The sequence below is a fragment of the Tenrec ecaudatus genome, chromosome 8 (genome assembly GCF_050624435.1).
Source record: "Tenrec ecaudatus isolate mTenEca1 chromosome 8, mTenEca1.hap1, whole genome shotgun sequence".
Classification (NCBI taxonomy): Eukaryota; Metazoa; Chordata; class Mammalia; order Afrosoricida; family Tenrecidae; genus Tenrec; species Tenrec ecaudatus.
Window position 1 is genome coordinate 39,174,839 of NC_134537.1, and position 24,581 is coordinate 39,199,419.

The following is a 24,581-nucleotide window of genomic DNA, read 5'->3' on the forward strand; positions in this document are numbered from 1 at the left end:
TGGAATTTTTCTATCCTAATGGAGATTGGTCACTGGACTCAATCCACATCCAATTGCGAAAACGCTTTTGCCTTCTTTTGCTTATCAGGAGTCTATTAGCCAGGCCACATTTCAGAAATGGAATACAAATGACTTCTTGAAATTCTAATCGTGTTTCTTCAAATTCCAATTATGCTTCCAAGTTTGTGTTCTCAGTCTATAAAGGATAATCTGACTCAGGGGCCCTACTCAGACTCTTCTTTGAAAAGACACTGCTAATCCTCCTGGCTGGGGGAAGGGTGAAGGGGCTGCCTCATGTAAGGAGATTTACCTATAATCCTAAGGATTTCAATATGGTAGTCTATATTCTGCTAGTGCCACGAGTTATTCAAAAGCAGACAGGCACATTTGATTAAACTTAGAAATCTCTAGAAAAGATTGCAAATTCTCTCTTGCTTTCTCTCTCTTTTCTTGAAGGAGAAAAGTGCTCCTGGGAGGTGTGTAGTACTCTACTATCAGGGGAAAATGGGAACAGTACTTTGATCGTTCTGTGGGATGCTGTCTGGAAGCACCTCTGCAGTTTACCTTAATGCCCGTCAAATGAGGGGATGGGACTAAGGGCCCTTCCAAGCCAACTATTTTGTCCATTGAGACATCTATTGAGACATCTCTTTCTAACTTAAGGATGCTTGTTAGGTTAGAGCATGTGTTTCCAAATGTATTTGGCTTACTGCCTCCTTTTCAAGAAAACAATGACGCAGCTCCTCCCCACCCCTAGCAATGAAAAACGTATGTGCTCTAGCCCATAAAAAACTTCAAATTCACTGCCATCAAGTTGATTTCGATGCATAGAGACCTTTGAGGACAGGCTATGATTGCCCCTGTGAGTTTCCAAGGCTAACTCTTTAGGCAAGTAGAAAGGCCCGTCTTGGTCCTAAGGAGTGGTGGTTTTGAACTGCTGACCTTAGCAGTTCAACACACAATGACTATGCCACCAGAACTTCTAAGGGAAACTATAGGGCATTATAAATATACACCCTTTGTATTTTTTTAAACATCCATTTAGTTATAACATATAGTCAGGGTATGGATATTTATTTCTTTGTGGTCAGAGAAAACATTCCCATTTCCATCAAATTGCTTCTATTGTTAAAGATATTCACATATCTATATTTATAACAAATATACTAGACTTCATTACTTTACTAATCTTAGATCTTTCAATTCTCTCCCCTTCTCTCCTCACACACCTTTTCTTTTGTTTTCCATGAAGTGAGCCAAGTAGAGACAAAGTAGTGTAGTCTAATAGAAAAACAATGAAGTAACATTCAGCTCTCACTCTATTATCACCTAGTCCTTCAGGAGCCCTGGACGTGTAGGCAGTGAGGGTGATGCCCTAGACTCAGCTTTTCCTCTTCCTCTTCCTCAGCATCCTATTCCACAGAGAGATAAGTGTTTCTCATAGATTGATGTGAGACCAAAACAAGTTAAACCTACCCTTTGAGCACGGTAAGGGCTAATAATAAAGGTATTATGTGTTTAAATGAGGGCGGGGACTTAAGTTATCTGTGGACACCTACTTAGAAGCCCATTATACCACAATATAGAAATCTGAGGGTGGGTGCCCATTAAAAAGCATAAATTTAATAAGTTCTTGGCATGGAGATAGGTAGTTGTACACCTATTAAGAACTGGTTTTAATTTGTTCATTTATTCAGAAAGAAAGAAATATTTATGAGGAAGGCAGTCGGTCTACCACTTCAATTGAGTAGAAAAAACGAACCCTGGATGGATATAAAATCATACTGATGTTATGGAGGCATTAAAGTTTCAAGGTCTTAGAACTGTGGTCTCTGAGGTCACCTCAGGTTTATTGTTAGGGTCTGGTTATGAGGGGGTACCCTAAAAAACCTGGAATTGCGTTGGGCAGAATGGAGCTTTTGTGGAATGCACTTTTTCCACAAGATGAGCATTGAGCAACTCACTCTGAGTTAGTGCACCCCTTGGCTTTGCCTGGGAAGGTTCTCTCTGGCCATAGTGAATTTTTTCATAAATTTCTCCATAATTGATGGAGAATACTTTGAAGGCGGTAAGTTTTGTAAAAAAATTAATATATAGCTTTGAAAAATTTTCATTTTTTGCGGGGGGCAGGGGGGTAGCTCCTCCTATATCTACCCCTTAGAAAGCCTTGCTGTGTTCATTCAGGCTCTGCTTGATGTAAAACTCCCCATCACTTGAGGGAGTTCTCTGGGATTTGCGGCAGTTTTTTTTTTTTAAAACATTGTTTTAAGGAAGAACTACCAAGGTCCCTATAACTCTTATTCTTGTTTTTATTTCTGAAAGACAAGATAAGCTATTTTGAAGACTGAAATCAAGTTCCAGGAGCCCCTCCTTTTTCCAGTGAAATGGCCTGAGCTTCTATAAGGGTTTCCCTTGGGATCAGCTTCTTTGCAGGTGCTGGTTTGCCTCAAAACAAACAAACAAAAAAAGCTCACTGCCAATGAATTAATGCTGAATCTTAGTGACCCTATAGGACAGAGTAGAAATGCCCCCGTGAGTTTCCAAGACTGTTAACTGTTTACGGTAGTAGAAAGACCGGCCTTTTCTCCTTTGAGTAGCTGGTGGCTTCATGGATTGCAGGTGAAAGTGTAACCACTACACTAGATCCCTCTTAAGGCACGCAGCCAGGATATGTCCTGCCCCTGAGTTCTAGTGGAAGCTTGATCATGTCCAGCAACGGTCACTTCCACCATTCTCTACATCCGTTCCTCCTCTTGCAGCCTGAACTAGAATCAGCTTATTTGAGAGCATCCAACTCTTTCCTTTTGTGATTATTCTGGCACATGCACAGTGCTGCTGAGCTGGAATACGAGTGAAAGTTTCTGCCGAGTCCTGCGGAGCGTGGACCTCTCTAGAGATAGGTTGGGGTCCTGGAGAGGAAGTCAGATGTGGAACTAGAAGGGTGATTAAGAAGGGAAGATTTAGAAGAGAGAGATACGATTCTTTGAGACTGAATCTCCACCTATGTAGAAGAATGGGAGATTGGAACATTTTTTTCATTTCTTTTACTCCTAAACTTTCCACGTATTCTAAGAGATAGTTAATCTGAGACTAGAAAGTTGTGTGGACAGTTTTACCAGCCAACATCTTGAGTAGTAAATTCTTTTTCCCAAAGAAGAGCAATCTTATACTGGACTCTATTCAACGGCAGCTTCTTTTTTATTTTTTTCCCTTTTTATAAAATCGTTTTTATTGGGGGCTCATACAACTCTTATCACAATCCATACATACATCATTTGTGTAAAGCACATTTGTACATCCACTGTCCTCATCATTCTCAAAACATTTGCTCGCCACTTAAGCCCGACATCAACTCATTTTCCCCCTCCCTTCCTGTTCCCCCCTCCCTCATGAACCCTTGATAATTTATAAATTACTATTTTGTCATATCTTGCCCTGTCTGACGTCTCCCTTCACCTACTTTTCTGTTGTCCGTCCCCCAGGGAGGTCACATCTAGATCCTTGTAATCGGGTCCTCCTTTCCAACCCACCCTCCCTCTACGTTCCCAGTATCGCCACTCACACCACTGGTCCTGAAGGGATCATCCACCCTGGACTCCCTGTGTTTCTGGTTCCTATCTGTACCAGTGTCCATCCTCTGGTCTAGCCAGACTTGCCAGGTAGAACTGGGCTCATGATAGTTGGGGGGCGGGGGTGGGGAAGGAGGAGGAAGCATTTAGGAACTAGAGGAAAGTTTTATTTTTTATCATTGCTACATCGCACCCTGTCTGGCTCCTCCCCAAGACCCCTCTGCAAGGGGATCTCCAGGGGCCTACAAATGGGCTTTGGGTCTCCACTCTGCACTCCCTGCCTCATTCACTATGGTAAGATTTTTTGTTCTGATGATGCCTGATCCCTTTAACACCTCGTGATTGCACAGGCTGGTGTGCTTCTTCCACGTGGGCTTTGTTGCTTCTGAACTAGATGGCTGCTGGTTTATCTTCAAGCCTTTAAGACCCCAGACGCTATATCTTTTGATAGCCAGGCACCATCAGCTTTCTTCACATTTGCTTATGCACCCATTTGTTGTCAGTGATCATATCATGGAAGTGAGCACACAATGATATGATTTTTTTGTTCTTTGATGCCTGATAACTGATCCCTTGGGCACCTCGTGATCACAGGCTGGTGTGCTTCTTCCATGTAGGCAGCTTCTAACTACATGAAGTAAGGAAGACATGGAGGCAATAGAAATTGTTTGAAGAACTCCAGATGCTATTGCTTTGTGTGTTGTGATAGTGGGGTAGCCATCCTCCAAGATGGCTCCCCGTGATTCTTACCTCTCAGTATTCAGGCCCTGAGGCGGAACTGAACAATCAATAATAGGACAGTGAAGAAATGGTGAAGTGCTACTTCTGAGTCTAGGTTATAAACATTGTGGCTTCTGCTTTGCACTCTGAATCGCTTTATCTGGAGGAATTCCGCATCAAAATCATGAAAACACTCCAACAGCCCTATGGAGAACTCTGGGTGGTGAGAAACTGCAGCCTAAAGCTAGCAACGGCATTCCAGCCCCATGAGTGCGACATCTTGGGAAAGGACCCTTAAGCCCTGGGCAAGCCTTCCGATCATTCTAGTCTTGGGAGACAATTTCAGAACCATCCAGGTAAGCTGCGCCTGAATGTCTGACCCACAGATACTACGAGATAATTCTTATGGCTCTTTAAGTAACTAAGCAACTGAGTTTAAAGCATTGAAGTCGTTTCTTATGCAGCACTGAATAACTGATAGAGTTGGGGTAGGAAGGAGGAATGAGGAGAAAAGGCCCCTCTCACCAAACCTGGACTTGACCTGGCCCCAAAGAGTAGAAGCAGCACTGGCTTCATGCCTGCCATTGGACACCGCTGACAACTGCATAAGGAGTCCTAGAGGGGCAGGGGGTCCGCTAGTACCAGCTGCACCACAGGAGTCTTTCTGTAAGGATGTACAGCCTTGGAAACTCTATGAAGCAGTTCTGTTCTGTGCTATAGGCTCGCTATGAGTCACAGTGCACTTGACAACAGTGTGTTTGGTTTGGTGACAACTATATTGACTACAGGATGATAAGAAGAGCACCATGCCTCTTCTCCTTTCCCTCTCCCTACCCCTCTCTTTACTTTTAGAGGAGGTTTAGGTAACACAGGGAGTTATACAAAAGTTGCTTTTTAACACTTCAGAGCCTCCAGGGAAAGGCTACGTTAGATTTGAACAATTATGTTAAATTTGATGTTTGAGAATAGGTATTCCATCTTATTTATTTTTATCTTCACTAGCTAGCAAGTCAACAATGAAAGGTATCCAGAGGGCAAGCTTCCCTCCTGAATTCAGGAGAGATTTCATTCTTAGGCTCCCTTCTTATCTTTCTAGTCAGTTAATCATTGGAGCATGCCATCACTCAGTCATCTTCACTGTTAAGATCCCATCCATCTATTTACGCACCTTGCTTTGGGGAGCCTGCCCTTTCATTTGCCCACCCCATTTCCTTTATGTATTGTTGCTTTAACTGTTGCTCAAGCTTCCGGCATGCTTGACCCAGAATTGCACAGAGCAGCTCTTGCCAAAATACCAACATATCACTGTCGAGTTGGTTAAATCACAGTGGAAAGAGCCTGGGGCTGGAGCTAGGATACCTAAGTTTTGGGGCTGTTCTGTTACACATTATCCCGTAGATGCTAGGGCAACTTAGCTTGCCCTCTCTGGACCTCAGTTTATCTTGAATTGAGCAAGTCGGTCTAGATAGCTCAGAGGTCGTTAGAGTATCACAAGCGAGGCTTCCGAAATGCCATCTAAAAGTGAAATTCAGTGGTCAGCATTCAACTGGGTACCTGTTGGGGTTACAATCTGAAGTTCCCCGGACTTCCCGTTACTTCATGGATGCAGTCTCCATGAAAGGCTGTCGGGTTTGCTAGGAAGAACAGGAGACAGGCGCTCCGAAAGTCCAGTTCTGGGTGACCTTGGGCAAATCCTTTTGTCCCAGAGGAGGGAGGTTCCTATTATCCACATACTAGAAGGCGTGGGCAACGACTTGAAGAGCTTTCGGCGAATTCCAAGTCACAAACAGAGTGGCTCCGCCTGTGAGCGGGGCTCAGACCCACTAACCTAATCTGAGGTTCCGAAACTCAAACGGGCAGGGCCTAGGGCGGCTCGGCCTCGGAGGAGGTGGCTACAGGTGAGCTCTTAAAGGGGCCGCCAGGACTTGAGCAAGACTGACGGCAAGGGGAGGAAGCAGGCGTAGGGGGAATGAATGAACAAACGAAGGAACGAATGAATGGGCGCAGGAACAAACAACCGTAAGGTCCTTTCCCTCATGGTTAAATGCACTCAGACTGGGACTTAGTGTCTCTTGGACTGGGAATTCTTACCAAATTAACCAATCTCACCATTTCACGCGCACGCCTCCCATCGAAAGCGCTCAAACTCTTTCCTGCGGGGCGAACCCTAACTTTTAAAAAGCAGTACGGAGCGTCGAGGTGGCACCGCCGCCCTGACTCCTCCTTTCCCCGCTCCCCCAGCCTGGGACACGGGTGCGCCGTCGGCTCCGCCCCAAGCCAGCCTTTCCCGGTCGGGGACCCAGCCCCGGGGGCGCCGGGCCCTCTGCCGCGGTGAAGGTGGACGGGGCGCGTGTGGTGTGAGGTCCAGGGGTGTCCACAAGTGTGAGTCCGGGGCGGGTGCGGGGGAGGTCCCGTCTCGTTACACCCCTGCAGGCTCGGCCTGCGGGACGCACCGGGGCTGCAGGCGCAGGGCTGTCCCGAACCACCTGTAGAGTCGGCTCCTCCACGCCGCCGGCCTCGGCACGTCTCCGGGGGCCGCCCCTGGGAGCGCGGAGGTTCCCTCGGGGTGCTCCCGGGCTCCCCGTCGTCCAGCTCCTCCGTCCGCTCCCGGCTCGGCTCCCTCCTCCCCCCGCCCCAAGGCAGCCGCTCCGCGAGCCCCCGGCTGGGCGCGAGCCGCCTCCTCACTTCCCATTGGTCGAGGCCGCGGGAACGCGGTCACGTGGGGGCGCGGCCATCCAGCTCCGGGGCCGCCATCTTGGCGGAAAGTTTGGGGGGAGAGCGGCAGGGGCCACCGAAGGAGGCGAGGTTCCGGGGGTGGGGCGGCCGGGAAGGGAGAAGGCGACCGGGCTGGCGGGCCCCGGCGAGTGAGGCGGCGGCCGCGGCGTTCGGGGTGGAGGCCGAGGCAGCGGGGGTGCGGCCGCCGCAGGCGCTGCTCCCCCGTCCCCTCACCCCCTCAGCTCAGCTCAGCTCCTCGAGCCCCGGGCGGGGCGGGGGGCGTGGAGCCGGGCCGGGCGGGGGAGCCGCCCCGAGTCGGTTCGGGGCGCACCCCTGCTCGGAGCCCACGCCTCGCGCTGGAACTTTGTGGAGGAGCCGCAGGTGTGGGGGGCGGCGGAGGCGTGCATGTGGGGGCGCGAGGGCGTCGCGGAGAGCGGCCGCGGCCCGGGGCTTCCCTGGCGGAGCAGCCTGGAGAAAGGCAAGCGAGAGGAGGGGGCTGGGGCTGGGGCCGGGGCCGGGCGGGGTGCTGGGCGCCGGCGGCGCGCGATCGGGGCGCACCCGGGCCTCCGCCGGCGCTGGGGCCAAGGGTCGGGGCGCCTCGGGAGCCTCCCTGCGTGGCAGGTGGGGAGGCCGAGTCCTTAAGCCGGCGCTGCCCCCAGAGCGAGGCGTTGACCGGTCTGCGGCCAAGAGAAAGCCTTCGAGGAGAAATGTCAAGCATGCACTGCTTTCTGTCTGCTCTTAATTTGTAGGGGTCCCCCCTCCCCCTTCGGGAACGGCTCTCTGCACCGCCCGGGGTCGAGCGTCTTCCTTTCGCGGGGAAACTTTGCCTGCCGGGTGGGCTGCACCCACGGGGCTGGGAGCTCCTCGGTTTGCAGTGCCGGGAGGAGCCCGGCTCTCACCACGACTCTTGGTTTTCTGTTTCTCTCCCTTCCGTGTCTGTTTGCAAGGTGTGTGACCCCGTCCCGGTTCTGGAGGAAACATGCCGGTCCGGAAGCAAGGTGAGGCGTGCTTTGGGAACTCTTCGGCCGGGGCTGACACTTGTTTGTTCCGTGTGCCCGGTTTGTGGTTGTGGAACTTTTGCTGAGCCCGCGCCGTCCACGCAGCGTCCCCGCGTTTCAGAAGAAAGCACCTGAATGCGGTGGAGCCTCCTCCCCGGGCAGCTGGCCGGCTACTAGAGCAGCACTTCATAGCCCCCCCCCAGCCCCCCAAAATACGTCGTTTGAACGACTCTGAGTTAGTATTTTAGTATGTCACCTGATGCTTCTTCATCAAAACATGCCGATGGTGACAAATTGCAGATGATCTGCTTTGTATCCCATGTAGTCGGAAACTGTGTTGGCCAGGCTTTGATCTACTATTTGTTAGAAACCTTCCTTGTTTTTCTGTTGACCACATAGGTTCCGATTTTCGCCTTGCCAGGTAGAGAGTGCATAGCTCACGTGTACCTGAGACACCAGTTGACATGGAGGACTGGGGGAACTCGTGAGATGTCTTGCAGAATCGTTTGCACAGTTAGTGTGGTATATCTTGTGAGTATATAATTGAATCAAGCTTTGTTCTTCTCCCAGATACCCAGAGAGCGTTGTACCTTTTGGAAGAATATCGTTCAAAGCTAAGCCAAACTGAGGACAGACAGCTGAGAAGTTCCATCGAACGGGTTATTAACATATTTCAGAGCAACCTCTTTCAGGCTTTAATAGGTGAGAATTCACATCTTATTTGTGACCATGGTGCGTCTGTTAGACATTAATCATCCTCTCTATTCTGTTATATTAAATAGAAGAGAATGATGTACCTGGCTCTCTAGGACATATCCAACAACTTGTACGCTCGTTTTCAGTGAGTTGTATGTTTTAGATAGGCTACTATAATTTAAAAAGAATCGAATCACTAAAATAATTCTCAGCATGATTATTTCAGTGGTCTTTGCTAACAGTGTTTTGAATTTTGTTATATATCGAAAGATGAATAAATGCAAAAAATTTCAAGGCCCCCCCCAAAAGTAGTTTGAATTACTGTTAGGTGGGTTCTGTATGTGACTTTTTCCTTTCTCAGGGACCTGGAAGGTCCCTGCTGTATTGAAGAATGTTCGTCCCTTTAAAGCAGACCCTTAGTTTAAAACATTCGTAAAGTTACCATTTTAGCCTAGAACATGATCTTAAAGATGGTGTTTATAACTTGAGGTTGTAAAAAAAAAGATTTGAGGAGGGAGGGAGGGGAAAAATGAGGAGCTGATGCCAGGAGCTTGGGTGGAGAGCAAATGTTTTGAGGATGATGAGGGCAAGGAATGTACAAATGTGCTTTACACAATTGATGTATGTAAGGATTGTGACGGGAGGTGTATGAGTCCCTAATAAAACAATAAAAAAAAGAACACCCTGTGAGATCACACCATTGGACCACTCTATTGATATTTATGCAATAAAATCAGGGATTGTCATGAAAAAAAAAAAGATTTGATTTGGGTGATTTACAGAGCAAATCAGTTTTCCATTCAACGGCTTAGATATTTTGTGTGATACCAGTTGCAATTATAAGTTTATTTTTACAGACAAGGAAATTGAGGCAGAATGTTAATCTTAAATCTAATTTAAATTTGAGGTGATGCCTTGTTTTGTAAAAGAGTCTGATTCGTAGTCAAAAATCCTGAATTCTATTCCTGACATTTAATAAACTTTGGCAAGCCACTTAACATTTTCTAGGTCTCCTTGTTATCTGTATAATGTAGCTAGTGAAAGAGAAAAGTGGGTTTTAGTTCCCTTCCCCATATAAGTCACCAGATCATTCTAAAGAACAAAATCTTATACTTTTTACATAATTTCTATTTTATAAAGCAAGGTGCTTTGGCCCTCTGTCATATATCTTGAAGACTTGAAGCTGCTAAATTAGATTTGCCATTTCCAATACTAAGAATGAAAACTTTATTAGTTATTATTATACAGTGTTTTAAAATAAGACACCTATTTAATCAGTAACTCCCAAGCAGAGATTTACCTTTATCTATTGACAAAATAACTTTATTAGAAGCTTCAAAAAACATTCATAAAATAAAGAAAACCGCATGATGAACAATCCTATATACCTATAACCCATACTTGTATCCCATTTCTACCATAAACCTATACTCCATTTTCAAAAAGTATCCATATTTTGCTATTTTTGTGTAAATGACACATTTTTTTACATTTGAATTACTAAGCTCTGAAGATTAGGGTAATATGGATGATCAAATTGGATTTCTCTAACAACAGCAAAATAACAGAAAAAGGAGTTTTTCAGTAACAGGCATGTTGTGGATTTGGTTCCAGGCCACTGAAATAAAGCGGATATTGACTTTTTTTTTGTTTCCCAGCGCATATGGACCAGTAGGCTTATGAAAAGTTTGAGCTATTGGGAGAAAACTTGACCAAACATGACCCAGAGACCAGAAGCGAACACTTGCTATTGGAAAATGGTGATGGTAGACTTGCTCAAAGTAGCATTGCCCCAGAGCTTCAATTTGTAAAAATCAGTGTCTGTGAAGCTCAGTAAAATGAAGAATACTCTTTGTTTTCTAAATCAACCTTTAAACTTAAGAATAGTTTACTTAGTAGACCACTATTGAGGAATATATAGTATGACTTCTATATCTTTATTTACACACACACACACACACACACACACACGACTCATCTATTCAGCTATCTTAGGAAAACTTTAATGGCGTAGGAAAATTAAAGGATGAATGAAGTAATTAAATAGAAGTTATACTTGTAGACCTCCCCCTAAATTGAGGGGGATTTGCTTTTTGACAGGACATGCATTCTGTCTTTCTTACTGAAGGTTTGAAGTGTTTATCCTTATGTATAATTTAAATCATTCTCTAATGAGTAAGTTTTTATTTGTGAATCTTATTTGCCCTGTACCATTTAATTGGTTTTGAATTTACTCTGATATTTAGATTTCTTTTTATTTAAATGTTGTGTAGGATGTGGTTAAATATTTAGCTGTAAAAAAAAGTAATAGATTCTACTTTGGGAATGGGTAAAATTAAGAGGTTTTTGTGGGCTTTTTTAGTGCAGTTAAATTGTTAATATTACTGAATGAGTAAGTGCATTCCTTCATGTTTGTTGAAATTGAGTTACTTTACTAATTTTATTTTCTCATTCTGAACATATAGGTCAACATGTCACAATAATTTAAGCCTGCACATTGTCCTGAGCTATACCTCAATCCATTGTATTTGTAGTGTGTACTGAAGACTTGTCGTTTTAACTAATTTTTCCATAGATAGTTTCTAACCTTTGAGCTGGTATTTGTGGACCAGTTGTGTGAAAGTCATTCGGAGCTTTGGTTCTTGACCACCTGAGTTGGGAAATCATTTGGTGTTTAGACTGTCTGGGATGCTGAGTTTCTTTGGACTCAGTATCAGCTTTGATTATTGATTGATTGATTCTTTAAGCTAGGAAGAACTGTAGTGGTTACTCTTAGGGCTGTGATCCACAGGTCTGCAGTTTGAAACCACCAGCTAGCTACTCTGAGGGGGAAACATGGGACTTTTTACTCACATGAGCAGTTTACAGTCTCCAACCCACAGGAGTAATTCTAGCTTGTGCTATACATAGAGTTGCTATTGGTCAGAATCGACTTGATGGTAGGGAGTGAGTATATTGGTCTGGTAGTGTGTATTGAATATTTTCATGTAGTTAAAAAAGTTTGCATGAATTTCTAGTTTCGTTATTAAAATACTCATTTCCCCACCTCTGTAATTGATATAGAAGTTAGATTTCTGGTGCCTTGTGATCCTTCATGCCACATTCTGATGTATTTTACAAACCCAATTTTAAAATAATTTAAACCTGAAAATGATGCATAGCATTGTTTATTTGGCATTGTTTTGCTTTCTCAGTGGTACCTCAAAATGGTGAATTTTTTAAAATGTATTTAACTCAATAAGATGGAAATCATTGTTCTGTCCCTATTGCCTGGCAGTATTCCTGAAGGATGGTTTGAGATCTAAAAATTATTGACAGCAGAAAGGTTTTAGTTAATTTAGTGTTTCAGCTGATAAATTGTTTCTTAGGAGCCTTAGAGGTGCAGTGATTAGAGAGAGCTCAGCTGCTAACTGAAAAGTTGACAGTGGAACTCCCTAGAGAGATGCGGTAGTCTGTTTCTGTAACATTTACAGCCTGGGAAACTCTGTGGCAGCAGTTTTACTCTGGTCTAAGTTTCTTTAGAGCCACATATTTACACTTACATCTTAAAAAAATTTTCTGTCATGCTGAAAATGTATTCCCCAAACATACCTAATTTCTGGATGTCTGAATATTTTTGGATGAATGTTAGTTTTCTATAAATTAATAAAGTCAGCTGATTATGATCTCTGGTTTAGATGAGAACATTTTGAAAATTAATATATTCGACATTGCATTACCATTTTGTACATTTATATTTGAAAAGTTTGAGTTCAATGGACAGGTTATGGTTAGATTAAAATCAAAGCCCAGGTGTTCAGATCCATGATGGTTTCAGGTCACTCCTGATTCTAACTGGTTTCTGGATCCAGGACTACCCTAGCTCCTGTAGATTTCATACCATTCTAGACCCTTGACATTTTATCTTAGAAGATCAGAGAACCAACTGTTCTTGTTGTGCACAGAGAGGAAATCTTAGGCTCCTCTACTTTGACTACTTAGGACTTAGTTTTTAATTGAAAGTGGTTCACTGCATATTCAATTCATGCTTTAGTTTGAGTGAAGTTCCTCTCTTAGTTTGCAAAGGTAAAGCTACTCCGTCTTCCAGTAAAAGCTTTGCTGTTTGAAAACACACTTGTTAGAGGTGTATTAGGTTAATAGATAGTTTTTTCCTCTCAGTATTTTTTGCTTCAGTACAAATAACAAGATCTTCATGTAGAATAACAAATGGCCACAACAAACACGAAACAGACAGACAAACAAAATGTATTGGTGAGAATGGAGACTCAAAGCCCATCTGTGGACCATGGAACATCCCCCGACAAGAGGGGTCATAGGGAGGGGATGAATCAGGGTGCAGTGGAACACTAATGGATCACGCAATAATACCTCTGATCCCTTGAGGCCTCCTCACACCCCGCTGTCATGATCCCAGTGCCGCCTCCCAATCTAGACTAGATGGGAGCATGTACGTACGTATAGGAAAGAGTTAAAATTCACAGCACATGGAACCCAGGAACAGGAATGGGAGTAGAGATACCAAAAGGATAGGGAGAAGGGGGCAGAGGGTTGGAGGGAGGGAAGTGAATGGCATATAACCACCCCCCCAATCCAGAGGGAGGAACAACAAAACAGGGGAAGAGGGAGCAGTTGGTGTGAAATTTGAAAATAATTGACAATTGATTATCAAGGGGCCATGAGGGTTGGGGGTGGGGTGGGGAGGAGGGAGGGAGGGATTAAAAAAGAGCTGATCCCAAGGACTCAATGGAAAGTGAATGTCTAGAAAGAATGATGGAATATATGTACTAATATGTCAGATCCAATTGATGTATGGATTTTAGCAAGAGGTGTAAGAGCCTCTTATAAAATGATCTAAAAAACAAACAAAAAACCCCCACCACAACAAATGGATTTTGAGAGGAAACTTAAATTGTGTATTTCATTTAGTGTACTAGCTGCAAAAGGAAACTGAAATAATTGTTTAATAAATAACAAACTTGTCTTAATATTTGTTTTCTTTTACTTGTACACGTGTTTCAGAATGTAGACAGGCAATATCCTGTCCATTTCTGAGTTTTAGATTACAGTTAATATGTTGTTACTCTGTTAACTCTAATATGGATACTTTATTAACATGGTATGGGACATTTCAGTTTATAGATACTGGGATTAAAAAATATGACTCATGCCAGAAATTAAACTCAACTACTTTGAATCAAGACTCCTCACCTTGACCAGTTAGAATGTCCTTTATCATATTTGAATTTTTCAATGTGAATTAATAAGGTATATTAATACAAGCATATTTAAATATGTTGATCTAATGGTCAGTGGTTTTTTTAAAATGACTATTGCTTTGAAGCAGAATGTTTATAATGATGAAACAGATTTACGCATTTTGAAAGTTAGTAAAAGATGCTTTAAGAACTTCTAGCTGTAGCAAAATTTCTTCATTTTGGTTTGTTGGCTGTAACAATGCAAGATTTTCATCTGCGTGTGCACTTGTGCGTGCGCGTTTCTGTGTGTGAGATTTTGAAGTTGGTAGTTTTGATTATTTGCTCAAAGGTCTTCATTGCCAATGAGTTGATTCTGCTCTTGGTGACTCTAAGGGCAGGGTAAACTACTCTTGGGTTGTCAATGCTGGAAATCGCCACAGGAGCAGAGCAGAAAGCCTTATCTTTTTCCTGTGGAGCAGCTGGTGGATCTAACTGCCGATCTTGTGGTTAGCAGCTTAACTCACTGCACCACCAGAACTTACTTATTTGCTAACAGTTTTGCCTATAACTTCACCGTTGAGCAATGTGGAGGATAGAGGCACTGACCTCCTTTATGGGTGAAAATTCACGCATAATTTTTGAGTCCCTAAAAGCTAACTACTAATAACCTGTTGATAACATAACCAGAGGTTATGATAACATAAATCATAGGTTCTCATGCTTATTTGGCCAACTGTCCCTTCTTTAGAAAAAAAAGTCACTCAGCTCCCCCTTAGCAGTGAAATCCCGGATACAGCGTAGGAAGCTGCTTTTGTATACCATCCCTCCTCAGATTGTCCCAGCACCCCCATTCCCCCAGGAGGTGGTATTGCCCACTTTGGGAAACACTGACATTAAGTCAATTAACAGATGTTTTATATGTTGTGTTTATTATATATTGCATCTACATAAAAGCTGCATTTTCAAATATCATTTTTTATATAATAGTTTTTACACTGGGTTCATTTATATTGAGGTTGTGGATAATTCCAATCTAAGGTACATATCAAACAATTTACCTTTTCCTAGTTATGTGTTGGCTTTTATTCGATTATTGGGTGCACTTTCAGTGTCATTGGTGGCATTTTGTGTAGGTCCTGTGATATTCAGATTTTACAATATTGCAGTGAAAGTGATGAAAAGTATGAGCACCTCAAGAGGTAACTTTACTTCAATGTGCAGTTGAAGTAAAAAGAGATAATTATAGTTTTACATAATGAACTTTAAAAAAATCCATTTGTAAGTAGACCTGTGCAGTTCAAACACGTGTTTAAGTGCCCCTGATTTGAAGCACTGCCTTGATAATGTTGAATTCTGCTCAAATTCTGTTCAGAATCCTGGAATGACAGAGCTGTGGAAGCCTCTAAATATTCTTGTAGTCTAAGCTATTTTACCTGTATAAGGTACACATTTCCCTCTAGCACAGGATCCAGTCTAGGACCTGGAATGGCATTTGGTTTGTTATATCCAATTATTCTTTAATCTGGAAACATTACCACAGCCCCTTTTCCTTTCTTTTATGACTTTGATATTTTTGAAGAATACAGTTCTCTTCACTCTCCCTACTCTCACTTTCCCACATACCTTCCGCCCCCTTTATTCTTTATATAAAATGTTCTCATTTTAGGTTAGTCTGTACATGACTGGATTCAGGTTACATATTTCTGCCTAGGATACTATCCATCCAGACACATACTGTTACCTACCCTTAATTGAGGATGCTAAGTTTAACCCCCCCACCATTAGGACATTGTGTATAGCTACTCTTTTTGGTTTTTCCCTTATGACTTATAAGCAGTACATGGAGAAGATACTTTAATACCATGCACATACCCCGCTCCTGAAAATTCCACTTGGACTTAGTTGTGTAGTGCAGTGGATTGCTTTTATAAGAACTTTCTCACCATATTCACTGCACTAGTAGTGATCCTGTAAGACAGAGCAGAACTGCCCCTTGGGTCTCTGACATACTTTATAGCGGAGAAAGCCTCATCGTTCTCCTGTGGAATTGCAGGTAGTTTGAAACTGCTCACCTTGTGGTGAATGGCTTTCTAGTCCCATAAAAAGTTCCATCCTTTAAAACCCACAGGGGGCAGTTCTTTTCTGTTCAGCAGAGTCACTGTGACATGGAGTCAACTCGATGCCAGTGAATTTTGTGGACCATCTAGTTCCTTCTCTTCCTGGTAGCTTTCGAAGGTTTCTGGGACTTCTTATAGTGGTTTCAGGTCATATTTGTCATTTGGTATTTGACTTATCCATTTTGAGAGATGTATTGGGCATCGTTTATTTAGTCCTTTTTTTGCTTGTTTGTTTCCTTTTGTGGATTTTTTTAATTGAGGGTAAACTCACACAGTACAGAATTAACCATTGTAAAGCGAATGCTTCGGGGCATTTAGTACGTTCACAGTGTGTAACCACTACCGCTATAACTAAAACATTTCCATTACCTCAGAAAGAAATTCCGTATGCTACGCCTATTACACAGGTCCTCTCTCTCCTTTCCTTTGAACTTTGGACTCTTAGCAGATGACTCTCTGGGAATGTTTGTATTCTGGCTATTTTACAGACATTCAGTCATATAACGTTAGCTTTTATGCCTGACTTTCATATACCATATATACATGAGTATACGCCTACCCGAATACCAGCCAAGACACCCAATTTTACCACAAAACTGCATTAAAAATGTGCTGAAAAATTTGGCTTATATAAGAGTATATATGGTTTATTCTTGGAAGTTGATGTATGTGCTTTATTTATTGTTACCTTTTTAAAAAATGGCAGAATGGTATTCAGTTGTATTTCCATTCCACAATTTCTTCATCCATTCTTCTATTGGTAAACATTTGGGCTGTTTTTACTTTTTGACTACTGACTCTAAAGCTGCAGTGAAAATGCATGTACTTAAATTTGTTTGAGTACCTGCTTCCAGGTCTTTGGATTCTATACCTAAGGGTGGGATTTCTAGGAGAGAGGGTAATTCTGTGTTTAGCTTTTTGAAGAACTATAAAATTATTTTCCACAGTGGCTGAGCCAGTTTGCATTCCCACCAGTGGACAAAATTTCCAATTTATTCATATCCTCACCAACACATAATATTTTCCTTAAAAGAAAAAGTTATAGCCATTTTAGTAAGTGTGCTTTTGAAAGAGGAGGCAGCTCTTTCTGTCTACAACAATGTGCTGCTTTCCATGAGGTTTTCAGTAGCTGACAATGTTTCAGTTTTGTCCATAGAAGTTTTCAGTGACTAATTCCTCAAGAGTGGACAGCTTATTCCTTCTTCATAGTCTGTTCTTATTCTGGAAGCTTTGCAGAAGCCTATTCAATTTGAGTGACACTGTTGGCGTTTGAAATACTGGTACATAGTGTCCAGTATCACAGCAACACACAAGCACTGTAGTCAGATAAACGGAAAGACAAACTTCCAAGTAGAATCCACCCTGATGACTTGAATGGAGGGAAGCCTGGGGGAGTAAAGCCTTTGCGATGAGTCTTCATTTGCTGATGGACGCAGGACTCCAAATGAGAAGAAACAGCTGCAAACATCAGTTAATAATTGGAATTGGGAACGTACAAAGTGTGAATCTAGGAAGATTGGAAGTTGTGAAAAAAAATGAAGTGGCACACATAAAATCAACATTTTAGGTATTAGTGAACGGAATTGGAAATCAGAAAATCATATGATTTAGTATACTGATAATGGAATGGCATTACATTAATTATCAAACAGGAGTTTTCAAGATCTATCTTGAAGTATATAATGCTGTTATAAGATTGTATCTATTCACATTCAGACAAATTTAATCCATATTATTATTTAAACTTAAACACCAACAACCAATGTTAGTGATGAAGCAGTGGAAGAATCCTATCTTCATCACTCTGAACTTGATCAAACATGCAATAAAAATGCATTGACAGTAATTAGAGATTGGGATATAAAAGTATAAGGAGTAGCTGGAAAATATGGCATTGGAGATGGCATGATAGAATTTTGCAAGACCGACTTTTTCATCTTGAATACCTTTTTTCAGCGACACAAAAGGTTGCTATAATGTGGATTTCTCTACATAGAACATACAGAAATTAAATTGACTACATATGTAAGAAGAGATGCTGGAGAAGCTCAATATCAGCAGCTACAACCAGGCCAGGGGCTGACTGTGGAACAAACTACCAATTGCTCATATATAAGTTCAAGTTGAAGCTCAAAAAAAATTAAAACAAGTCCAGGAGTGCCAAAATACAACCTTGAATCCATCTCACTTGAATTCTGAGCATATCTCAAGCACAGACTTGTTGCGATGAACACTAATGACAGAAGACCTGCTGAGCGGTGGGATGACATTAAGAACATCACACATGAAGAAAAGAAGCAACGAAAGAAAAGATCAGTGAATGTCAAAAGAGACTGAAATTTTTTCTTAATTGTAGAGGTAAATTAGCTAAGGCAATGGAAGAAATGCTTAAGGCAAAGAGCTGAACTGAAATTTCAAAGGGCAGCTTGAGAAAGGGCACTTGAGAGCACAAAGTAAATTATTATGATGAACAGTGCAAAGACATAGAGTTAGAAAGCCAAAAAGGCACAGAACACACTTGGCATATCTTAAACTGAGAGAACTGAGGAAAAAAATCAAGTCGAGTTGCAATATGAAAGTTTCTGTGGGGAAAATATTGAACAATGCAGGATGCATCAAAAGAAATAGAACAAATGCACAGTGAATGTGCCAAAAAGGACTAGTCAACATTCAGCCATTTCAGGAAGTAGCCTATGAGCAAGAATCAGTGATACTGAAGGAAGAAGTTTAAAGTACACTGAAAGCATTAGCCAAAAATAAGATTCCAGAAATTGATGGAGTACCAATTGAAATGTTTTAACAAGCTAATGCCAGGAAATTTGGAAGACAGCTACTTGGCCCACTGACTGGAATAGATCCATAATTTTTGTATTCATTCTAAAGAAAGATGACCTCAACAGAATGTGTGAATTATAGAACAGTGTCAATAATCACGTGCAAGCAAAATTTTGCTGAAGATCATCCAAAACCAGCTGTAACAGTACATTTACAGAGAGCTGCCAGAGGTTCAGGCTGGTGTCAGGACATAGAACAAGGGATATCATTGTTGATGTCTGATGGATCATGGCTGAAAGCAGACAATACCAGAAAAGATGTTTACTTGTGTTTTATTTGACTATGCTAAAGCATTAGACTATGTGGAGCATAACAAACTGTGGACAGCTTTTAGAAGAATGGGAACCCGAGAACCCAACATTGTGCTTCATTCTGAACCTGTACAGAGTTCAGTTATGGGAACAGAACAAGGGAATACTGCATGGTTTAAAGCCAGAAAAGGTATGCGTCAGGGCTGTTTCCTCTCACCATACTTAATCTGTATGCTGGACAAGTAGTCATAGAAACTGGATTATATGAAAAGATGCATCATCAGGAATGGAGGAAGGAAAATTAACAACCTATGATATGCAGGTGAAACACCATTGTTTGCTGAAAGTGAGGAACACCTGAACCACGTATTAAAGATCAAGGACTGCAGTCTTCAATATGGATAACAACTCACTGTAAAGGAAACAAAAGTCCTCATAAGTGGACCAATAGGCAACATGGTAGGTGGAGAAAAGATTGAAGTTGTTGAGGATTTTGTCTTGTTTGGGTCTTAATGCTCATGGAAGCAGTATGTGTTGCATTGGGTAAAAACTGCTGCATAAGAAAGACGTCTTTAAAAAAAAAAAGAAAGACGTCTTTAAAGCGTTGAGAAGGTAGGATGTTACTTTGAAATCTAAAGGGCACCTGACCCAGGCTCTGGCTTTTCCAGTTGCATCATACTCATGTGAACGTTGGGCATTGAATAATGAAGACCAAAGAAGAATCGATGCATCTGAATATGATGCTGAATGAGAATATTGAAAGTACCATGGACTGCCAAAAGAACCAACAAATCTGTCTTTGAAGAAGTACAACCAGAATGCTCCTTAGAGACAAGGATGGTGTGTTAGGCCAGGTTGACTAGAGAGAGAAATCCAGTGACATTCATATGTTTTAAAAAGAGTTTTATATCAGGAAGTAATTGTATATCAAGAAAACATTCCAACCCAGTCCCTATCAGTTCTATAAAGTCTGTATTAATCCTTAAGTCCTTCTTTATACTCAAGTAGTCAGTCACAAACAATGATGCAGAATGCAGGAATATCACAGGTCAGTGGTTGCAGAATTGTGTGGATCCAATGGTGACTGACAGCTATCAGAGTCAGTCAGCAGGAAGGTGGAGGCAGAGAGAGAAGGGGAGGTTCCCAGGGCCCTCCTTATGAGAAGGCCACGCCCACAAGGAGCCACCATCAGACTGTGACGTGGTTGAATGAATACCACACCTACACTTTTATATATATTCAAGTTGACATGAAATTATGTAGCTACTACAGATGGTGAGACTTTGTCTCATGCATTTTGGACATGCCAGTAGAGACCATTCCTTGGAGGACATCATGCCTGGTAAAGTAGGGCTGTGAAAAAGAGGAAAGGTCTTTGATGTGATGGATTGACAGTCCATAAGAACAATTGTGAGGAGGGCACTGAATCAGGCACTTTTTCATTCTGTTCTTGAGTCACTATGAGTAGGAACCAACCTAATGGCACCTAACAGTAGATGTGAAGTGGTAACTTACTGTTTATATTTGAATTTTCCTAATGATTTTTTATCATTGTTAATCAGTGCATGGTATTCCATTGTATGTATGTACCTCAGTTTATCCATCCATTGATTGTGCATTCAGGTTGCCTTTATCTTTCCTATTTTGAATAATGCTGTGATGAACAGGGGTGTGCATGTGTCTTTGTATCACCATTCTTTCTCTAGCATAAAACCTAGGGATAGGATTGCTGGATGGATCTGCCTTTCCTTTTCAAGGAAGCACCACGCTGGCTTCCATATTGTTTGTACCATTTTGTAATCCCACAAGCAATGTATACGAGCTCAACTTTCCCCATAACCTTGCCAGTATATATTCTTTTGATCAGTGTCATTATTGCCAGGGTAAGGTCATATCTCATTGTAGTTTTGGTTTCTATCTGTAGTGGCTAATGCAGGGGCCTCAAGTGTTCAGTGGTTATGTGTTGGGCTACCGCTAATTACAAGCTTCAAGAAGTTTGAAACCACCAGTCTTTCTGAGGGAGAAAGATGGGCCTTTCTACTCCATGAAGTGTCTTGAAAACTCCCAGGGGCAGTTCTACCCTGCTTTTATAGGGTCGCTGTGAGTTGGCGTCCACTCGATGGTGGTGAGCTTGGTTTGGTTTTTTGGAATGGCTAATGATTGGTAGCAGAGTTTCATGTGTTCTTCACGAACATGGTGGAAGTGTCTGTACTTGTCCTTTGCGCATTTTAAAATTGGACTGTTTGTCTTTTTGTTCTAGTAGTATTGAAATTTTCTTTAACTTTTATAGATTAGACCTTTAATATGCCATAATAAAACATTAAAAAAATTCTCCCCCCTTTATTCTTATAATGTCTATTATGAATCCCTTCTTATAAAGTTGTTTCAGTATTCAAAGATCCCAGTTACCTGATTTATCCTTTGCTATTTGTGTATTATTAGTAATGTTTGGTATTCTATTTATGTCATGTCTTGCCTATTTTCCACCCCCCCCATAATCTTTATAGTTTTACATTTTAAATTTAGGTCTTTGATTCATTTTGAGTTAATTTTGTGTATGATGTGAGGCATGGATTTTGTTTAATTTTTCTGCAAATATATGTCCAGTTTTGCCTGCGCCACTCTGTTTCCCATTTAATGGACTTTGGTCCTTTGTCAAAGATGAGTTGTCCATAAATCGGCAGACTTACTATTCCATTGTTCTACATGCCTGTGGTTGTGCTAGTACCAGCATATTTTGATTACCATGACTGTATGTAGTAGGTTCTGAGAGCCAGGAGTGTGAGAGCTCTTACCTTGTTCCTCCTCTTCATTGATGATTTGCTTACCTAGATCATCTCAACTGATGGAGAAAAGGAATTCAATAAAGCCCCCCAAAACAGTCTCTTTGGTATTGCCTGAACTTCTTTTTGTGGGTTTCTGGAGCTACAACATTTATTACTTTTTTATTTTGTAGTTCTTGTCATTTATGGATTGGTTCCCTGTTTGCAGTCTTTTAGCTTCATTTTTGAGCATTCTTTATCTGGGTTAGTATCTGGATAATGTTATGTGTCAATTTCTGGTGGTTGTCTGATGCTTCTGTGTATGAAGAACTCCCTTTAATATATTTGTAAAGTTGGTCTCGTTTTTTACAAATTAATTTTCTGTTTATCTGAAAAAGTCTTAGTTTTGCCATTGTGTTTGAGAGACAATTTTGCTGAATATATCATTCTTTGCTGATGACATATGGCATCTGTTGTTTTCTTGCCAACATGGTTTTGACTGAGTAATCAGAATTTTCGTAATCTCTTGAAGCACCCTAAGTATGTCTTTTTTTTTTTTAGTAGTTGTGTTATCATTTCTTTCTCAGGAAAATTTTCTGCTCCTTTATTTTGGTTACTCTCTTGTATCACTTTCTGTGATTTAGAAATTTATTTATTTAAATCATTTTATTGGGGATCATACAACTCTTATCACAATCCATACATACATCACTTGAGTAAAGTACCCTTGCACATTCGTTGCCCTCATCATTCTCAAAATTTGCCTTCTGCTTGGGTTCCTGGAATCAGCTCGTTTTCCTTTTTCCCTCCACCTCCCTCCCCGGGGGCTCCCGCCTCCCTCATGAACACTTAATAATTTATAAATTATTATTTTATCTTATCTTACACTGCCCGGCATCTCCCTTAACCCACTTTCCTGTTGCCCATCCCCCAGAGAGGAAGTTATATATGTAGATCCCTGAGATCGGTTCCCCCTTTCTATCTCCTCTTCCCTCTCAGTATCGCCACTCTCACCGTTGGTCCTGAGGGGTTCATCTGTCCTAGATTCCCTGTGTTTCCAGATCCCAACTGTACCGCTGTGCATCCTCTGGTGTAACCAGGTTTGCAAGGTAGTATTTGGATCATGATAGTTGGGGGGAGGAAGCATTTAAGAACTAGAGGAAGGTTGTGAGTTTCATTGTTGCTACACTGAACCCTGAGTGACTCATCTCCTCCCCACTACCCCTCTGCAAGGGATGTCCAGTTGTCTACAGATGGTCATTGGGTCCCCATCATGCAGTCTCATTCATGATGATATGATTTTTTTCCCCCGCCTTTGTTGCTTGAAACCTTGTCCCCTCGGCCCTTCATGTTCACACATGTTGGTGTGCTGCTTCCCTCTGTGATTTGATGTTAGTCCTAAACATTATTGTATTTATTGATTGCATGTTTGTTTGCCTTACCCTAAGTTTTTGTTTTGATTACTCTAGGGAGCTGGAGGTGGTGTGCCACTCTTGTTGCTGGTTTGGCAGCATTGCTGTACTTATCACCTGTTTTCAGGTAGATAGGCTACTAGCTGGAGTGCGAGCATGGGTCTTTGTTCACTGATCTGTGTAGCGGAGGGTGACCTGGATGGGTGTTGGCTGCCATCTATTTGTTGTTAATCTACTAGCATTGGAGTGAATAAATGACATCATGTGTGGTAGACTAATGGTGGACTTGGTTACAGCTTGGTTGGGCTGCTAACCACAAGGTCAGCAGTTCAGAACCACCAACTGCTCTGTGGGAGAAATATGAGGCTTTCTACTCCCATGAAGAGTTACCATCTCAGAACCCCCCATGGCAGTTCTACCCTACCCTTTAGAGTCACTCTGAGTTAGAATTGATGTGATGGCTGCGGGTTTGGTGGGACTGAACATCCATAGGATGGTGTCTGCCATATTGAAACGAAGGAGAAATAGTGGAACTAAAGATTATTAAACATCACAAAGGTGGAAGTTGTGATTTGGGCGTGTCTGTTTCCTAAGTATATGATCTATTATGTTTACATAACAAAAAGTAACAAGTAACCTTGTTACTTACCTATCCTATTTGGGGAACAGAATGCCAGAAGGCTGGGGAGATGGACTGGTGGGAGCACTGATTGGCATTGTGGAGCCTTACGTGATGGCCCATTGGGCATGGGAGGGCGGTTGGCTTGGATGGGCACACCTCCGGTCACCGAGAGGGTAATTGGAGAACGGGGAGTTGTGCACTTCTAGTGCTAGCCACTAGTGCCAGTACCGGTGCACTCCTAGGCAAGGCCGTCATCTATCCGATCCTTTCCTTGGCCCGGGAAAGGAGAGGGATTATTTGCAGTCCATTGCCTCTAGCCGCCCTCCACAGACCCTCACCTCCTCTAATTTAGACTGACAGGGACCTTTGCTGAGGAGTTCTGCCCCTGTTTTCTGGCTCCTTCCAGGCTCTGTCATCTCCTTGGTCCCTGAGCGTTCTCCCTCCTTCCTACACGTTCCTTTGTTAAATCTGGTTTACCATATATACTCGTCTCTAAGCCGAGTTTTTTAGCACAGTTTTTATTCCATTTTTGTGGTAAAATGAGGTGCTTCGGCTGATATTTGGGTCAGCTTATACTCACCTTGCCTCACTCAGGATTTGTTGTCACTGCATCTCTGTCCTTTTGGAGACTGTAAAGTTGGTGTCCTGCGCTCTTTACCTGGGATCACTCTTTGCTGTGTTTTACTGTG

The 24,581-nt window shown here is 42.3% G+C and overlaps 1 protein-coding gene across 5 annotated transcripts in view; it reads left to right on the top strand.

Annotated features, from left to right (window-relative positions):
* The first annotated feature begins 6,580 nt into the window (after positions 1–6,580).
* Positions 6,581–24,581, top strand: part of DLG1 (discs large MAGUK scaffold protein 1) — a 235,722-nt gene continuing 217,721 nt past the window's right edge. For 2 of the 5 annotated variants that reach the window (XM_075556241.1, XM_075556243.1), the window contains exons 1-3: positions 7,086–7,482; positions 7,952–8,002; positions 8,573–8,704. In XM_075556241.1, coding sequence (XP_075412356.1) covers positions 7,984–8,002; positions 8,573–8,704 — 151 coding nt within the window. In that variant the 5' untranslated portion in view covers positions 7,086–7,482; positions 7,952–7,983. Of the gene's footprint in view, positions 6,672–7,085; positions 7,483–7,951; positions 8,003–8,572; positions 8,705–24,581 lie in introns of those variants that run through there. The other 3 variants (XM_075556239.1, XM_075556242.1, XM_075556240.1) reach the window with 2 other exon arrangements.